General features: G+C 40.4%; 1 protein-coding gene across 1 annotated transcript in view; it reads left to right on the top strand.

Annotated features, from left to right (window-relative positions):
- UNC5D (unc-5 netrin receptor D) overlaps positions 1 to 18467 on the top strand; it is a 769587-nt gene that overhangs the window by 688764 nt on the left and 62356 nt on the right. Inside the window, exons 11-12 of the mRNA XM_070765210.1 lie at positions 11616 to 11784; positions 16583 to 16810. Of these exons, the coding sequence (XP_070621311.1) occupies positions 11616 to 11784; positions 16583 to 16810 (397 nt within the window). The remainder of the gene's footprint in view (positions 1 to 11615; positions 11785 to 16582; positions 16811 to 18467) is intronic.

Raw genomic sequence — 18467 nt, 5'->3', positions numbered from 1 at the left:
AAATTATAGACCCATTTCCCTTCTTAATGTGGATTATAAAATATTCACCACGATAATAGCTGAGAGATTGAAGAAAATTTTAACCAAAATTATTCACCCTGACCAAAATGGGTTTTTACCCACCAGGCAGATAGGAAACAACACCAGAACTGTCCTAAATATAATAGAATATTATGAGATGAATTCTGAGAAACAATTGGCCAGGGATTTGACAATCTGAATTGGGATTTCATTAAACATCAAATTAAAACATAATTGCAAACAGACCATGCTACCTTTTTCTGGAAAGAAAAATTAAGTTTTAATTTCATTTTTCATTTGTTTATGATCAACCATGTTCACATACAGTTTAATAATGAAATAGGTATTCAAAAAAAATTTATAGTAGCTAAAATCAACATATAGACCTGAAACAGTATACAGTATAGTAAAAGCGAACAGAACACAAAGGTTAAATGGATGTTTGAAGACTAGACAAAAAGTAGAAGAGAAAGGGAATATCATGGATTGGTTAACATATTATCAAGTGCAAAGCAGATATACCGTATTTTTGGTGTATAAGGTGCACCCTTTTCCTCCCTAAAAGAGGCTGATAATTAGAGTGTGTCTTATACTCTGAATGTAGCGCTTTTTTTCCTCAGCCCTAACTATCTGCTAATGATCTTCCCAGTTCTTACCTTGCAGGCTCTTTCATTGTTTCTCTCTGTGAAAAATGTTTTCCAAGCCCTAAATCTTTGCAGGTTTTTTTTTCATTGCTCTAACTTGCTCCAAGTAAGTGTCTTTCCAGCCCTAACCAGGTGCTAATGATGTTCCAAGCTCTTACTGGCTTGCAAAATCTTTCGTTGTTACCCTCTGCCAAGAATGTTTTCCAAACCCTGTCTTTGATGTTTTTTTTATTCTCTATTTGCTCCAAATGTTTCTTTACAGCCCTAACCAGGTGCTAACAATGTCCCCAGCTTTTACCGGCTTGCAAGCTCTTTCATTGTTATTCTCTGCCAAGAATGTTGCTCTGACTGTTTCTTTTCAGGTGCTAATGATGTTCCCAGCTCTTACTGGCTTGCAAGCTCTTTCATTATTACTCTCTCAGAATAAAAGTTTTTTTAATTCCTCAACCAGGGATAAAATAATGTGCTGAATGTGACCAGATTAAGGACCCTAGCCAGATGAATACCTGGCAAGCAGATTATTTTCCCTTATTTTCTTCCCCAAAAACTAAGGTGCGTCTTATACGCCGGTGCATCTTATACTCCGAAAAATACAGTAAATCAGACTTAGTTAAATTTGGTATAGCAAAAAAAATAATCTAATACACAAAATATTGACTGGCCCAGATGGTAAATTTATAATAAAAATGTACAACTATCTCCTATATCATGAAAATATTGAGGAAACAGTAAAAGAGAATATGCTAGCCTGGATGAAAATTTTTGGCTACGCAATTCAATTGGAAGATTGGGAAAAAATATGGAAGGAAAATTATAAACTCACACTATCAGTGGCATATTAAAAAAAATTATATAAGATGTTTGTCCAGTGGCATTATGCTCGGGTGAGACTTGCCAAAATATTTCCCAACGTAGATCGCAAATGTTGGATGTAAAATTGATCATGAAACATATTACCACTTATGGTGGTCATGCCCAATAATTAAGAATTTTTGGAACACGATTAGCAATTAGATAAAGGAAATGTTAAGATATGAATTAGAACTAAAGCCGGAAATTTACCTTCTAGGAATTATGAAAGGACAACATACAAAAATCAACTACTACTTTATAACACATATATTAACAGCTGCCAGGTTAGCACTTGCAGAAACATGGAAGAATGATACTCCACCCCCTCCACCCCCAGAGACAATAGTTATAAAGAAAATGTTGGATTGTAGAGAAATGAATTACAGAATGAGCAAAGAAAGAATTTTATACCACGTGGGAAAAATTGTATACATGGTTTGATAATAATAATAATAATAATAATAATAATAATAATAAGTATATAAATAATTAGAAATTACAAATTAGTAGTTATAAGAGTCCCGTGCAAATATTATGTAAAGATCAATTTATAAATAAAAGAGTGGTAAGATAGTTGGATAACAATGTATTGAAATGGTTATGCTGATGCTACAGAAATGCAAGTGAACAGTTATTTGAATGATTTGTTAATGTCTTTCAGGTGTTTGCATTGTTTGTATTGTTTATTATTGTTTAAAAATAATTTAAAAATTATCTTGGGTAGAGATGCAAAAGATTGAGAAGTTGTTATGTTCTCTGTCAAAAAGGAAAAATTGTCAAGTTGTTGGAAAAGATATAACATGAAAAATTATAATACTGCTCCAACATCTATGAGAACAGATTTTCATATCAGTTTGGGTGAGGACAAATGTGAAGCTTGTGATTAAGAGTTAGCAATAGAAAGCCTGTTATATCTGTCACTGTGGTCCAGACCAGACATAGCTTGTGCAATAAGTACCCTGAGTCACTTTACTGCTGCACCAACACAATTCTATTAGATGGATGTAAAAAGGATTCACAGGTATTTGAAGGGAACTGTGAATTTGGGTCTTCAAATACAGGTCTCTGAAGAATTAAAATTAAAACGCTCTGTTGTGCTTATCTGCTGCTGAAATGAAACTAACTGTTCTCTGCTACCTGTAATTGCTTGAAGATGTGACGTTTCATCTATAATATTATATTTATAAAGGTTAATAAATCCAGCTAAATCAGTTATCTGTGTGTGCTTCTGGTTTTGATGTTTGCAGCAAACTCTAATATAGTTGTAGAATTTGCAATTGATTAATGACTGACCCAACTGCTTTTCATGCCTAAGGCAGGACTAGAACTCAGGGTCTCTTGTTTTCTAGCATGGTGCCTTAATCACTATAATAAATTGGTGGACTTTTGTGTATTGATTTTCCTACCTTATATTGCAAACTATTCTGATTTATTTGGGCAAATCTGAACTTTGTAAGTTGGGTCTATTGATGTTTACATTTCTGCAGAAAATTTATTTATTATTAGAATTGAAAGGGGCCTTATAGGTCATCGAGTCCAACTCCCTGCTTAAGCAGGAAATCCTACAGCACCCCAGCCAAAGGGCAGTCTAATCTCCTCTTGAAAATGTCCAAAGTTGGGGAGTTGACAACCTCCGCTGGCAGGCCGTTCCACTGGTTGATTGCTCTCACCATCAGGAAGTTCTTCCTTATCTCCAGGTTGAATCTTTCCTTGGTCAGCTTCCAATAGTTGTTCCTCGTCCGGCCCTCCGCTGCCCTGGAAAATAGTGTGACCCCCTCCCCTACATGGCAACCCCTTAAGTACCTGTATACAGCTATCATGTCCCCCCTAGCCCTTCTTTTTACTAGACTATCCATGCCCAGTTCCAGTAACCTTTCCTCATATGGCCTGGTCTCTAGTCCATTTATCATTTTAGTTGCTCTTTTCTGCACCCTTTCCAGAGTCTCTATATCCCTTTTGAAGTGTGGTGACCAGAACTGGATGCAATACTTCAGGTGCGGTCTGACCAGGGCCTTATAGAGTGGTATTATTACCTCTCTGGTCTTGGAATGTATCCCCCTGTTCATGCAGCTTAGGACTGTGTTTGGCTGGTGAGTGTCGTTTCGCCCAGTTTGTATGCATGTTTTGGGGTTTTTTTTGCCTAGGTGCAGGATTTTACTTTTTTCTACATTGAACTTCATTTTGTTTGTTTCGGCCCACTGTACAAGTCTGTCTAGATCTTTCTGTATTCTGTGCCTATCCTCTGGGGTGTTGGCTAATCCCGCCAGCTTGGAGTCATCTGCAAATTTAATTAATTCCCCCTCTATTCCCTTGTATAGGTCGTTGATAAATATGTTAAAGAGTACTGGGCCTAGAACTGATCCCTGTGGTACCCCGCGGCCTACCTCTATCCATGTGGACTTAGTCCCATTGAGGGCTACTCGCTGGGTGCAATTGGTCAGCCAGTTTTCAATCCATCTTGTGTTACTGTTGATCCCACTCTTCTTTACTTTGGAGAGTAGAAGGTTGTGGTCCACCTTGTTGAATGCTTTGCTAAAGTCTAGGTATATTATGTCCAGTGCATTTCTCTGGTCAATTGACTTGGTCACAGTGTCGAAGAATGAAATGAGGTTGGTTTGGATGATTTGTTTCTGATGAATACGTGTTGGTTGGTGGTTATTACGTTGTCCGATTCAAGGTGTTGACAGATCTGTTTCTTGATTATCTTTTATAATATTTTCCCGGGAATAGATATTAGGCTGATCGGTCTGTAATTTCCTGGGTCTGTTTTTTTGCCTTTTTTGTAAATAGGGACCACGTCAGCTCGTTTACAATCATCTGGTAGGTCTCCTGTGATCCAGGATTTTTGAAAGATGTGGTACAGAGGTTCAGTGATGACATCAGCAAGCTCCTTTAGGACTCTGGGGTGCAGTCCATCTGGTCCTGGTGATTTGTATTCATTGAGTTCCAATAGGTGATCTCTTACTGTATTTTTTATTAAAGTAGTGATTTGTTCCAGTTTTGATTTCTGCAGCTGTGATACAAGCTCGTTATTTTGTTGTTTCTTTGTGCATGAAAACAGATGCGGAAAAGGTATTGAGCAGTTCTGCTTTCTCTTTATTGTCTGTTACTTCTGTGCCGTCTCCTCTTTTTAGTGGACCAACTGCTTCCTTGATTTTTGGGAGGGTGTTTATGTGTTGGAAGAAGCTTTTTTTATTGTCTTGGACTTTTGTTGCTAGGCTTACTTCGTACTGGGCTTTTGCTGTCCTGATTTTTTCTTTGCAGATTCTGGCTGTTTGTTGGTAGTCTGCCTTGGTTATGTGCCCTTCTTTCCATTTTTTGTATCTGTCTTTTTTTTCATTCAGTTTGTTTGTTAGCTGGTTTCTTTTTGGATTTTGGGTGTTTCATTTTCATCAGGATAGCATTGTTTTGGGCTTTTGTGATCGTGGTTTTTAAGATTTCCCAAGCTTTTTGCGTGGTTTTGCCTTTTAGGACTGTTGTCCAAGGGATCACTCTCAGGTTTTCTCTAAGTTTATTGAAGTCTGCTTTTTTTAAATCTGGGATTTTGGTGTTGTTGGATCCAGTTGGTTGTGTTGATATTATATTGAATTTGAGGATATTGTGGTCACTTTCACCCAGCACTCCATCTGTTTCGATCCCTACTATCACTTCTGTTTGTGAGAATTAGGTTCAGTGTGGCTGCCCCTCTAGTTCCCTCCTCTACTTTTTGGACAATGAAGTTGTCTGCAAGGCATGTCAGAAATTTGTTTGATATTTCGCTTGGTGCAGAATTATTTTTCCAATTTATGTCCGGGTAATTAAAGTCTCCCATTATGTCCGGGTAATTAAAGTCGCCCATCTTCGGAGGGGGGCGGCATACAAATCTAATAAATTATTATTATTATTATTATTATTATTATTATTATTATTATTATTTATTATTAAAATTATTACTGTGTTGTTTTCTTGCATATGTGTGTCAGTTGGTTGTTGAAAAGGCGGTCCATTGTTTCTGTTTGGTTTGGTGGTCTGTAGTACACACCAATTGTTGTGTTGCACTTTTTTTCTTGTTTGATGTTGACCCATAAGCTTTCTAGAAGGTTTTCTTCTTTTGTAGTTTGTAACTCAGTGATGTTGTAGTGGTCTTTTATGTACAGTGCAACTCCACCTCCTTTTTTGTGTGATCTGTTGTTGTTTTTTGAATAGTTTGTATCCTTTAATCTGTATATTCCAGTTGTGTGTATCGTCCCACCAGGTTTTGGTGATTCCATCTATGTTGTATTTGCCTTCGTGGATTAGAATTTCTAGTTCACCCTGTTTGTTCCCTAGGCTTTGTGCATTGGTATAAAGGCATTTGAGTTCCTTGTGCCTGTTTTTGGGAGGGCCCTGGGTGACTTCTGGTTGGTGTTTGTGTGTGTCTCCCTTCCCTTCTCTTTTTAGTTTGTTGTTGACCTTGCTTGCTGAGGGGCCCTGATTGGTGTTAGATTCTGGAATATGGTTGCCCACCCCACACAGTGTTAGTTTAAAGCCCTTCTGACGAGTTGGGCTAGATGGTTTCCAAGGATATTCTTCCCAGTCTTAGTGAGGTATAACCCGTCCCTAGCTAGAAGCCCATCCTGGAGAAAGTGTAGTCCATGATCAAAAAATCCAAAGTTTCTTTGGCGACACCAACCTTTTAGCCAGTGGTTCAGCTGCAGAATCTTTCGTTCTCTTGTTGGGTGCCGTCCCCTTGTATGAATGAAAAGGCTACCTGTGTACCCATGTCTTTGGCTTTGTTGCCCAGTTGGTCATAGTCCCTCATTGTTGTGTTTAGGTCTTTTCCTGTGTCGGTTGTCCCTACATGGAATATTATTAGGGGGTAGTAGTCTGTGGGTTTTATGATCTTGGTTATTTTTTCTGTTACGTCAGAAATTTTGGCTCCAGGGAGGCAGCTTACCTCCCTGGATTGATTGTCTGGCCTGCAAATGGCAGGTTCAGTTCCCCTAAGAATTGAGTCCCCAATTACGAGCACTCTCCTTTTTTTCTTTTGTTTGGGGGTTTCATGAGGGGGGGGAATCAGTTGGGCGTTGGGAGCTCCAAGGAGATTACCTTGGGTTGGTGGGGAGTCCTCCTGGCGTCTGGCTTTCTGGGGCGGACTCAGCAGGGCAATGGGGGTCCGAGGAGGTCACTCTGGAGGCTCCAGAGGCTCGGGGGAGTCCTCCTGGCTTCTGGTGCTCCCGGGCGGAGTCAGTTGGGCGTCGGGGCTTCCGGGAGGTGGCTTGGTGCTCCAGAGGCTCGGGGGAGTCCTCCTGGCTTCTGGCGCTCCTGGGTGGAGTCAGCTGGACATTGGGGCTTCCAGGAGGTGGCTGGAGGCTCCGGAGGCTCGGGGGAGTCCTCTTGGCTTCAACTGGTCAAATGGTTCAACATCATTATTTTTTTCTCTCCCTCAGCCAGGACAGATAAATACATTCATGTGTTTGTGTTATTCTTCATCATGGAAAAGTATTCTCTAATACCTAATAAGGTGGTCCTAAGTGTTTAAAAAAATTAAACTTCACAGTTTGATGATTTCATTTCAGTTAAATAATTGAAGCATATCCAATTCTACTCTCTTTTAGTTTGAAAAAAATGCCTCCCTCCACAGTCACTAACCCATGGAATTAGATTTGGCCAGGAGGTGGAAAGAATGCTGGTTTATTTTCTCTTAAAGTTTCTTCAATTCTTCAGAAAACAAAACAAGCTTCTGATTTTGATGGAAGCCAAAGGAATCAGATCTGCTTTGCCATTTGTTTGCTCTGCACCCAGGGAAATGTTAAATGCTTGAAATTGTACAATGCTCTCTACCTTCCATAATACCAAATGAACTCTGCATTCAAAGTTCTTGTGCCAGGCTGGCTGTTACAGAGAATATTATTGCTGTTTTTTGAGATGAGGCAGCCCTTCTAATTAGCTGATTTCAGTTCATTTTGTATTAAATAATTCCCAGAATTCCAGTGTGGCTGTGTATTAGATTCACTAAAGGGAGAGTTACTTCTCCAAAGGAATTGAAGAGCTCCCTTCGGATGACTATACTATTGGACCAAATCCATTAATGCTTACCTTCCATGTAAATTCAGGCAGCAGTCATTCCAGTAAATGATGTTAATGTTAATCCAGGAACCATTGGCAACCATATTGTGTGTGTGTGTGTGTGTGTGTGTGTGTGTGTGTGTGTGTGAAAGAGAGAGAGAGAGAGAGAGAGAGAGAGAGAGAGAAATCAAATTATTCAGAAAGTAGAAGAAATTGACCTATCACTTGTAAGAATGAAGGAGGACAAATTCTACTTTTCCATGGCTACATCAGCTCACCCTTCTAGATTGGGCAGAGTAGGGATGTTGAAAGTACCATCAGCCATGAATCTTCATTTGATGGTGCAAGATGATGTGCCTTCTCTACTGCAACACTCACTTTATGGAACATTCTTCCATCCAAATTTAGATTAGATCCATCCTTTTGCTGTTCAGAAAAACTCTGAAATTTGGGGACTGGCTTAGAAGGCTTCATTGTTGAAGTGATCATTTTATCCACTACTCCTATGGTTTGTATTCTCATGTTTTATTCAGTGTAAGAGCTGGCATAACTGCCTCAGAAAATTTCAGAATGTAAAAACAGCCTTGCTTGATCAGACCATGGTTCATCACCCTTAGTCCCGTGCCTTGTTTCTCACAGCGGTCTCTGGGATACATGCTCACCTCCCATTATTGTTTCCTAGCTACAGATGGGGGATTTGTGACCATATGGTCATTAATCCTGGTTATTAGTCATGTTGTAGGTAATAGAAGTTGGAGTACAATAAACTGGTTTCCTCTTATTCCCTTAACTTAGTCTCTTCTTCTAAATATAATAAATTTCTTCTCACATATCTTAAGTGTAAAAATAAATAATGTTTTTTTCCTACCAAAAAGCTGCAGCTCTGTGGTTGAATCTAATTGTTCATTGTTCTCTATTGCTCTTTCTCTTCCATATCCTGACAGTTCAGTTAAATTTAGGATTGGTTTCCTAAGAACATTAAAATGTATTGCAACTTATTCAACCACAAAACTTAAGGGATTTGGACGATGGTGGTATTATTTTGCTTAACATTTAACAAAAGGAAAACATCTATAAGGAATGGTTCTAAATTTAGACCTGAAATATAGAAGGAGTTCTTATCAGTTATTTTATAACTTAATATCAGCTTGCATTCTGTTTGTTACCCATTAGGTTCGTTCTGGGTCAGATCAGAAGTGTTTTCAAACTCAGTAAGTCATAGTAGAAGAGACAATTTGCGAGAGGAGATATTGCTCAGTTATAATTATCATATTCTTTTGTTTTGCAGCCATAACACATTACTCTTAACACCCGCCAGCAATAAATAAATAAAAATCTCATTGCAATTCTATCATTTAAAATTAGAGTTTGCTTCCATTTTGCTTAAAGGGAGCATTTAGTTTCAGAATAGGGATAAGGAAATAATAAGAAAATGATAAGAGAAAAAAAAAAGAAAATATATGGAAGCAGATGGGTTCAACAAATGGATTTTCTAATAAAATATTGCCTGTTCAGAGATTCAGTCAAGCATCTCCTCTTTCAAGACATTCTGTTCTGCACCCATCTTATGATGATAATGATGATGATGATGATGATGATGATGATAATAATAATAATAATAATAATAATAATAATAATAATAATAATATATTAGATTTGTATGCCACCCCTCTTCGAGGACTCAGAGCAGCTCTTATTGACTCCTCTAAAAGTTGGGATTTCAGAATTACTAAGCACATTGCATCATCCTTACAATGTTCTGATGTTTTGTGGGGGAAAAATATGTTAGAAATCAGAAGTCTAGCAAAACTTCCTCAAAATTACATATTTCATTAAAAATCAAACATTTACATAAGCTAAAGCTTACTTCTGGGATATCAAACTCAAGGATCAAGGTCAGATCTGGCCCAGGGCTTAGATCTGGCCTGCAGGGCCACCCTGGAAATAGTGAAGTATTAGCCTGCAGTGCCTCTGCCAGCAAAACGGCTCACAAGGGCCATGTGCAGTTCTTCCAAGCTCTGTTTTAGCTGGCAGAGGATTGCAGGAGGCTGTCGCAGCCGAAAACAGAGCTCGTGTGCCCATTTTTTGCTAGATGAATGCTTGGGACACATCTGACACCCCCAACACAAGTGATGTGATGTCATGACCCATCCTGACCACACCCACCCAGGCCCCCTGAGGTCAAACACAACCCTGATGTGGCCCTCAAATTGACATCCTTGGCCTACTTCATCAAATGCATGGAATAGATAAACTGACATAAAGTTAGATGAGATGAGTGGGGGAAAGGGGGAGGCAGAATGGCTGTGAAGATGCAGGTGACATGTGAAACAGATTACAAATATTTTATCAATTAACTATTATAATGTGTCCATTGTGTTTGTTGAGATTTTTCAAGATGGACAACAATTTTGAATATATTGTTTCTCAGTCTCTCACTCAATTGTCCAATCAACATTTCTTTCTCCAATTTGACAACCGTAATTGTAATAGAGTTTCTTGTGAGTTTGAAATACTCTTATTTCTGTTCATGGGGTCATCTCTCCCTGATATTATCTGATTTTCATACTAGACTTGATAGGATGGCATTTTCCAGATCCCTTCCTTCAAACCTTGTAGAAGAAAAACAGGTGAAGTTGAGGGGTGGAATTAAGCATGTTATGTTGTCACAAGTGGTCTAAGTTCAACCCCTTTTGAATTCCTTGAATCTTTATATGTTATATTATATATTATTAATAAATTTATATTGATAGATGATAGATAAATAGAAAGTCCTTGTTTTGAGTCATGATTTCAAACTTGTGTCCATTAATTATTTTACACAAAGTCTGACTTGTTTGTTCTATGTAAAATCCAGAAAGGCATTATTGGTAGATGTTCACATGGTTAACAGAAATCCATGTGAAGTTATCTCTGATGTTGCATATGTAATTTTGGGAGGTCTGTGATGGAGTTGTTTCTATAAATGCAGGGGTGGAATAGACATCTCAGTTAGTTGTAGGCAGTAATGGGCAGCCAAAATTTTTACTGCTACACTCTGGGTGTGATTTATTTTGTGGGTGTGGCTTAATGGTCATATGATTGTGTAGGAGTGGCTTGCTGGCCATGTGATCAGGTGGGAGTGGCTTGAAAGATCATCATCATTCAAGTGAACTGTTAAGTCCTCAACTTACAACCTTACCAGTGTTGCTTGCTGAGGTGACAATTTGCTTTGCGTTTCCCACACTCTCCTTCCTAGGTCGCCCTCCCACCTCAGGCTGGGTAGCTAGGTGAATGGGTGTTGCCAGAAGAATAAATGCTGCCAGCGCCACTTCCACCCACAGCTTCTGCTTGCACCTCAGGCGGGAGGTGTCCGTGTGAGGCTGGAGAGGAGCTGGGCAGGAGAGAGGGAAGTTTGTCCGAGGCCAGGAAGGAGGAAAGAGGAAAAAAGCAAGGAGTTCAGATGCAGCAGCAGTAGTAGGGGAAAAAAAGGAGAGCCAAGCCAAGACCAGAAATCCAGGAAATGACAGCCGCCAATCAGCTGGAGCTGTGCAAACATCTTCATTTCCGCCGGTGGAACTGCGTTCCACCCCGTCCTGCCTAGTTGTAGGACATAGTTCTGTTGTTTCTTGAACTTATCTGAATCTCAATTCTGGAATCTGGTAACACCTTATCTACATCTTTATGTATCTGGTAAAATCTCTGGATAGTACACATTGATTATGTATGAGTCAGCTCATATCAGCCTTCCCAAATGTAGACTATGGTTGCAAAATCCACATCAGCAACTCTGACTAAGGAATTCTGAAAGTGCATCTGAAAAATGTCTGGTTGTTGAAGGATGGTATATAGGATTAATTTTATCTGATTTATAGTAAATATCATTTTATTTACTTACTAACTCTCATTATTTGTGTGCCATTCGTGGTTATAGCCCTGAGATTTGTACAATTGAGCAAATATAAATGCAACATAGGCATAAAGATAAATATTGTATACTATATAATGTCTGTTATCACTTTTGGGGGGCAGGAAATAATTTGATGTTGTGTTTCTTTCCTTTTCAACATTTCTTATGTATCCAATGTAAAGCCTTCAGCTGGAAGGCAGTGAAATCCTCCTAGGTCCAGAAGTGACTTGTGGTCCTATAGAAGTGATGGTCTCCACTCCATTTGCCTTGACAATCCCGCATTGTGCAAATGTGAACTCTGAGCATTGGAATATTCATTTGAAAAAAAGAAAGCATCCAGGCAAATGGGAGGTAAGCAAAATTACTTTCAGAAATAGATAAAAAGTGTAAGGATGAAGCTGATAAAAATTAGAGGAGTTGGGGACCATTGCTCAGATGTTAGTGATACTTAACAATAAAAGCAACTAAGTTTCACCTGTATATTTGGAGCCTAGAGTCACTTCAGTGTTGAGATAGATAGCATATAAATATAACTGGATAGATAGAAAGCTAGATGATAGGGAGAGAGGAAAGAAAAAAAAGGAAGGGAGTGAGGGAGGGATGGTGATTTGCCGACTAATCATGCCCATTAATCCCATGGTCATTGAACCAGGTTTTGCTGCTTTTGGCAGTGTGGACAGGTGCCAAGTCCTGCTGGAAAATGAAGTCAGCATCCCCATAAAGTTTGTCTGCAGAAGGAAGAATGAAGTGCTCCAAAATCTCCTGGGAGATGGCTGTGTTGACCCTGAACCTAATGAAGCACAGTGGACCAACACCAGCAGATGACATGGCTCCCCAGATTTTGGAAACTTTTGCATCTCATTTGAAAACTAAGAACACAGAGTATGGAGGAAGAATGGAGAGGCACACACTGCAAGATGCTTGAAGTCCAGTGTGAAGTTTCCATAGTCTGGTCATGTGCCATGAAGGGCTTTATAGCTCATAACCAGCACTTTGAATTGTGTCCAGAAATGGATTGGTAGCCAATGCAGTCCGCAGAGTGATGGCGAGATGTGGGCATTTCTTGGAAGGCCCAAGACTGCTCGCGCGGCTGCATTTTGGAGGAGTTGAAGTTTCTGAACACTCTTCAAAGGTAGCCCCATGTAGAGAGCATTGCAGTAGTCAAAATCGAGGTAATAAGGGCATGAGTGACCATGAGCAAAGACTCCCTGTCCAAAGAGGGCCGCAACTGGTGCACCAGGTGGACTTGGGCAAACACCTCCCTCGCCACAGCCGAAAGATGGTGTTCTAAAGTTAGCTGTGGATCGAGGAGGATGTCCAAGTTGCGAACCCTCTCTGAGGAGGTCAATAATACCCCCCTAGGGTGATGGACAGACAGATGGACGTGTCCTTGGGAGGCAGTACCCACAGCCACTCCGTGTTGTCTGGATTGAGTCTGAGCATGTTGGCACTCATCCAAACACTGACAGCCTCCAGACACCGGCACATTACTTCCACTGCTTCATTGAGTGGACATGGGGTGGAGATGTACAGCTGAGTATCATCAGCGTACTGATGGTAACTCACCCCATGCCTTTGGATGATCTCACCCAGCGGTTTCATGCAGATATTAAACAGCAGAGGGGAGAGAACTGCCCCTTGAGGAACCCCACAAGGTAGGGACCTAGGAGTCGACCTCTGCACCCCCGCTGCTAACACTGATTGCGACTGACCAGAGAGGTAGGAGGAGAACCACCGTAAAATGGTGCCTCCCACCCCCAACCCCTCCAGTCGGCACAGAAGGATACCATGATTGATGGTATTGAAAGCTGCTGAGAGGTCAAGAAGCACCAAGACAGAGGATAAACCCCTGTCCTGGACCCATCAGAGATCATCCATCAGCGTGACCAAAGCAGTCTCTGTGCTGTAGCCGGGTCTGAATCCTGACTGCCGAGGGCCTAGATAATTGGCTTCTTCCAAGAACTGCTGGAGCTGGAGCGACACCACCTTCTCAACAACCTTCCCCATAAAGGGAAGGTTGGAGACAGGACAATAGTTATTAAATATGGCTGAGTCCAGGGAAGGCTTCTTGAGGAGGGGGCACACAAGTGCCTCCTTGTACGGAGCCCTCCCTCATAGACCCCTCCCTCATAGAAGTGTTGGTAATCTCCTGGACTCAGCTCCATGTCACCTCCCTGCTGGCCAAGACCAGCCAAGAGGACATGGGTACAGCAAACAGGTGGCGGAACTCACAGCTCCAATGGCTTTGTCCACTTCATCAGGTGTCACCAGGTCAAACTCGCTCCAAACATATGGACTAAGATGGGTCCCTGTCACCTTGACTGACTTGTTGTCAGCCGACTCTGCACTCCGGATCTGAGCAATTTTGTCTGCGAAAGATTTGTCTGTGAAAAATTTATTAAAAGCCTTGGTACTACCCTGCAAGGGTTCTCCAGCCCCCCCCCCCCCGATAAAGAAGGGAGTGAGTTATCCTAAACAGGGCGGTTGGGTGAGATTCCACAGACGCAATCAGGTCGACATTGTATGCATGCCTTGTCGACCTGATCGCCATTTTGTAAATCTCAGTATGAGCTTTTACAAGTGTTTGGTCATATTCAGATCTGGTCTTTCTCCAACGCTTCTCTAGACTTCTCTTCTGGCGTTTCATTCCCTGGAGCTCCTCAGTAAACCAAGGAGACCTCCAGGGTCTGTTGCCAGAGAGAAGTCACAAAGGCGCAATTCGGTCTAGAGCCTCCGTCACAGCCGTATTCCAAGCTGCAGCAAGCGACTCCACCAAACTGTGGACAAGTGAATCCGGCAAAACCCCAAGCACCCTTTGAAAGCCTTCTGGATCCATCAGGCATCTGGGGCGGAACCTCCTAATCGGTTCTGCCTCCCTACGGGGAAGGATTGGAGTCTTAAAATCAAGTCGCAGTAGAAAATGATCTGACCATTACAAAGGCAATGTTTCTAAGCCCATTAATACCAGATCATTACTCAACTGTCCGGAACTACTTGGGTCAGGTCCATGGTTGCCATGGAGGCCATGAACTTCTGCGACAATCCAGAGGATTCACTGAGTGACAGCAGATTAAAATCCCCCAAGACAATAAGTCTGGGAGACTCCACCACCAGCCTGGCTATCTCCTCGAGCAGCGCAGGCAGGGCTGTTGACATGCAGCTGAGAGGCAGGTATGTGAGCAACAAGTCCACCTGTACTCCTAGGTCCAGCCTCATAAGAAGGGACTCACAACCTGCAATATCAGGAGCAGTGAGTCTACGCAGCTTGAAGGTCTTCTTGGCTATAATTGCCACTCCTCCCCCCCTTCCCTGGGGTCGTGGCTGGTGCCACACCTGAAACCCAGCTGAGCACATTTCCGAGAGAGGAACTCCCTCCTCTGGGCCCAGCCAGGTCTCAGTCACACACGCTAGGTCTGCCTCCTCCTCCAGGAGTAAATCCTGGATGAGGGGAGCTTTATTTATAGCAGACCTGGCATTGAGCAGCAACAGCCTGAGTCCAGGGTCTGGATTTCACTTGTCACCAGTTTCCCGGGTTGAGTCCATGGGGCCGGAATAAGGGACCACTTTCAAGCAGCGGTCCCTTGTTCCTGGTGAACAGCCTACCCCATGTCTCCTACCATATCTGCCTCTCTCCAGCACGACCGGAATATTTGAGTCTACGGAGAGGGGCGGCATACAAATCTAATAAATAAATAAATCTAATAAATAAATATTCAGGCCCTCCACCACCCCAGAGATAGGCATCTTTACTCCTCCTACTCCCAAGCCGCCAGACCAACTTTCACTTCCATACATTTCATACATCCCAGACATCCTCTCCATCCAATCATATTAATACTTTCGTCTTAAAATTAATCTCAATATAATTAAAAACAAAATGTATATTAGCCAATAAATAGTATCCCATCACACTCACATTCATTATCATTACGCATACACATAATCAGTCACACTCCACTCCCCATCCCACCCCTACATTAGAATAACCTTAAAAATATATCTAAAAACAATTATTAAAAATGGTATAAAACCCAATATAAAATGTGTTAACCAACATCTATACAAACAGGCATATGGGACTGAACTTAAAATCATCTTCTGTAGGAGTTCTCTGTGGTTTATATCAAAGATTACAATCTGATGTAAAATATTGTCCAATCTCAATGAAAAAGACTGTCTCCTGCTCTTGTTTCCCTGACCATTGTCCACGGTCACCACAGCAGTGGGAGTTAAAAGGCCATGTCCAAAGGCCATTAAGTTTCTACATCCCAAGAGTCCCAGCAGTCCTAAAAAAAGCCCTTCCTGGAAGGGTTGCTCTGGCATACTGGTTATTCCGAGCACCTTAGCATTGTTCTTCGGTGTCTTTGGGTTTTAAATAGACACCAGCAGCCTCCTCCGGTGCGCCCTTCCCCCCAGGAGCCTCGGTGAGTTTTGGAAGAGATTAGCAGCTTGAGTCCAATGACAATGTTGATTTGGGGAGCCATGTCATCTGCTGGTGCTGGTTCACTCTGTTTCATTAAGTCCAGGCTCCTGGGTCAACACAATATTCTATTTTTTTCCCCGAGTTTCACCTGTATTGACCTGATGTGTTACAGAAACAGAAATATAGAGACAGGAAAAGAGCTGGCAGAGCTGTGGGGCACAGAATTAAGTGACTCTAGAATTAGCCTAGAGCCATTATATTGTTACAAACGGCCCAAGTCCAACCCCCTTGAATTCCATTGATCCATATCTGGTTCCAATTTAGTATTGAACTTTAGTTCACTAAATTCTTATTTACAGCCTTGACCAATACATTTTATGAACTAGAACTTGTGTGTGATCCTGATCCTTCATGCCTGACATTGAATACTAAAATTAGCTTAATGTAATTTAAAACTAAATAGAGATCACATTCTTCTAACTTGGAGAAAAGAGAGAATCTCTAAGTCAACCAAGTGCAGTTCTTCACCTGCAGATACTTTTTTGGGAGCCCTGGCCAAGAAAATAGTCTATCTCTAGTAAATATAGTATGTCTGTTCCAAGCTCATTAAAAAAACACTACAAGTAAATAATAGAATTTGTATGGAAACTTTTTAAACGTAATTAATTTTCTGCCAAGTCACTTTTGCTTTTCTTCTTTTTGGGTTTAATGATCTGACAAATCCAGGAAGTAATGTCTGTGGAGGAAGAAACCACTTCTTGTTACTGCCTCTTGGACCCGTATGCTTGTCATATCCTTTTGGACTCCTTTGGAACTTATGCTCTCATTGGGGAGCCACTGTCTGATTGTTCTGTTAAAGAACTGAAAGTAGCTGTTTTTGGCTGTATGTCCTGCAACTCTTTGGATTACAGTCTAAGAGTATACTGCATTGATAACACTCCCTGTGCATTTCAGGTAAGATGGGTAAACCATTTTTGGTCTTTCCAGATGTTTACTGCAAGGGTGGGCAATTAATTTTCCCAAAGAGTCACATAAAAAACTGGGATTGATGTAGAAGGCCAAACACAAAGTTGGGGTTGCAACTTCCCTGCTTATTCTAGAAGTCAAATTTCCATACAGAAAAAAGAATACATTATTAATACTTTAAATCAACTTATTACTTTAAATGAAAAGAAGAAACTTGCTTAACCTTATATAATAAATCTTCATATATAAACTAAACCAAACACAAAATTTAAATCATATCCATACTTCTACAATTCTCATATTATTTTTACTTTTGCTTCTTCTTCTTATTTATCCATATATACCAAATCTCATAAAATTCTGATTCCTCTTGGTCTTTTAACCGTCTTGTCATCATATCCATTTCAGTGCAATCTAATATTTTCTTAATAACCTCTTCCTCTTTGGGAATATTTTCCCCTTTTCAATTTTGCGCATATACTATCCTGGCTGCTGTCAAAATATGAATAACTAAATGTAAAATTTCTTTCTTATATTTCTGATTAGTTATACCCAGTAAGTAAAATTCCGGGGGGTTTTCTATCTCCTGCATTACTATTTCTTTTATTATTCTTTCTATCATTATCCAATAAAACTTAACTTTACTACACATCCACCATTGATGATAATAGGAACCTATTTCTTTCTTACATTTCCAATATAATGGAGACATCTTAGGGAACATTTTGGCTATTCTACTCGGTGGGAAGTGCCACCTATAGAACATCTTAATTTGATTTTCTTTTAACGAAACCGACTTTGTCATTTTCCAGTTTGAAATCCAGACATTTTCCCATGTATCCAAATCAATTTTTCTACCTATATTTTTACACCAACTTATCATATTGTCCTTTAAGGTCAAATCTATATTTTTATGGCCAATCATATATTTATATGCTTTCCCTATTAATTTAGTCTGGTTTGTGATTAATAAGTTACCTAAAAAGTTTTTACTCTTATTAAAGACGTATACCATACTATCTCTTTGGAATCTAGACTGGATCTGTATATATTGCCACCAATCAATTTTAATCCCTTCTTCCTGTAATTTATTTCTTGATTTTAATTTCATTTGATTGTCTAATAATTCTTTATATCTTATTATTTTCATTTCCTGTATCGAATTGGGGTGTGTTATTGCTTCTAAAGGAGAAATCCAATCAGGAATAGTTAAAAAATGATTTTTTTTACGTCTTTCCAAACTTCCAGTAAATACTTTCTTATTGTATGTCTTTTAAAATATGTATGTATTTTATTGAAAAAAAATTAGAGGGAACATTGATAGTGGATATACATTCTCAACACAAATGGTTTACAGATTCTTGTAATCAATGCATAAGCTCAAGGAGCCATCTTTTTTCTCCTGAAAGAGGAGGGGGACAGCCACCCATGGCCTAGCCCAGCAGTCCCCAAACTACGGCCCAGGGGCCCGCTGAGGCAATTTATCTGGCCCGCGGCAGCGCACAAGATTTTATTAATAGATATAATAATCTCCTGTCCACTCATCGCGGTCTGCTGCTGAGCAAGGAGGCGGTACAGAGGCAAGGGGCGGGGAGGAAAGCAGGCCTGCAATTGGCCCCTTTCTTTGCTGCCTTTAGAGAGAGAA

This window comes from Erythrolamprus reginae, chromosome 12 (genome assembly GCF_031021105.1).
Source record: "Erythrolamprus reginae isolate rEryReg1 chromosome 12, rEryReg1.hap1, whole genome shotgun sequence".
In the NCBI taxonomy this organism is placed as follows: Eukaryota; Metazoa; Chordata; class Lepidosauria; order Squamata; family Dipsadidae; genus Erythrolamprus; species Erythrolamprus reginae.
Note: the sequence above shows the minus strand (reverse complement) of the source record. Positions and strands in the feature narration are given on the sequence as shown.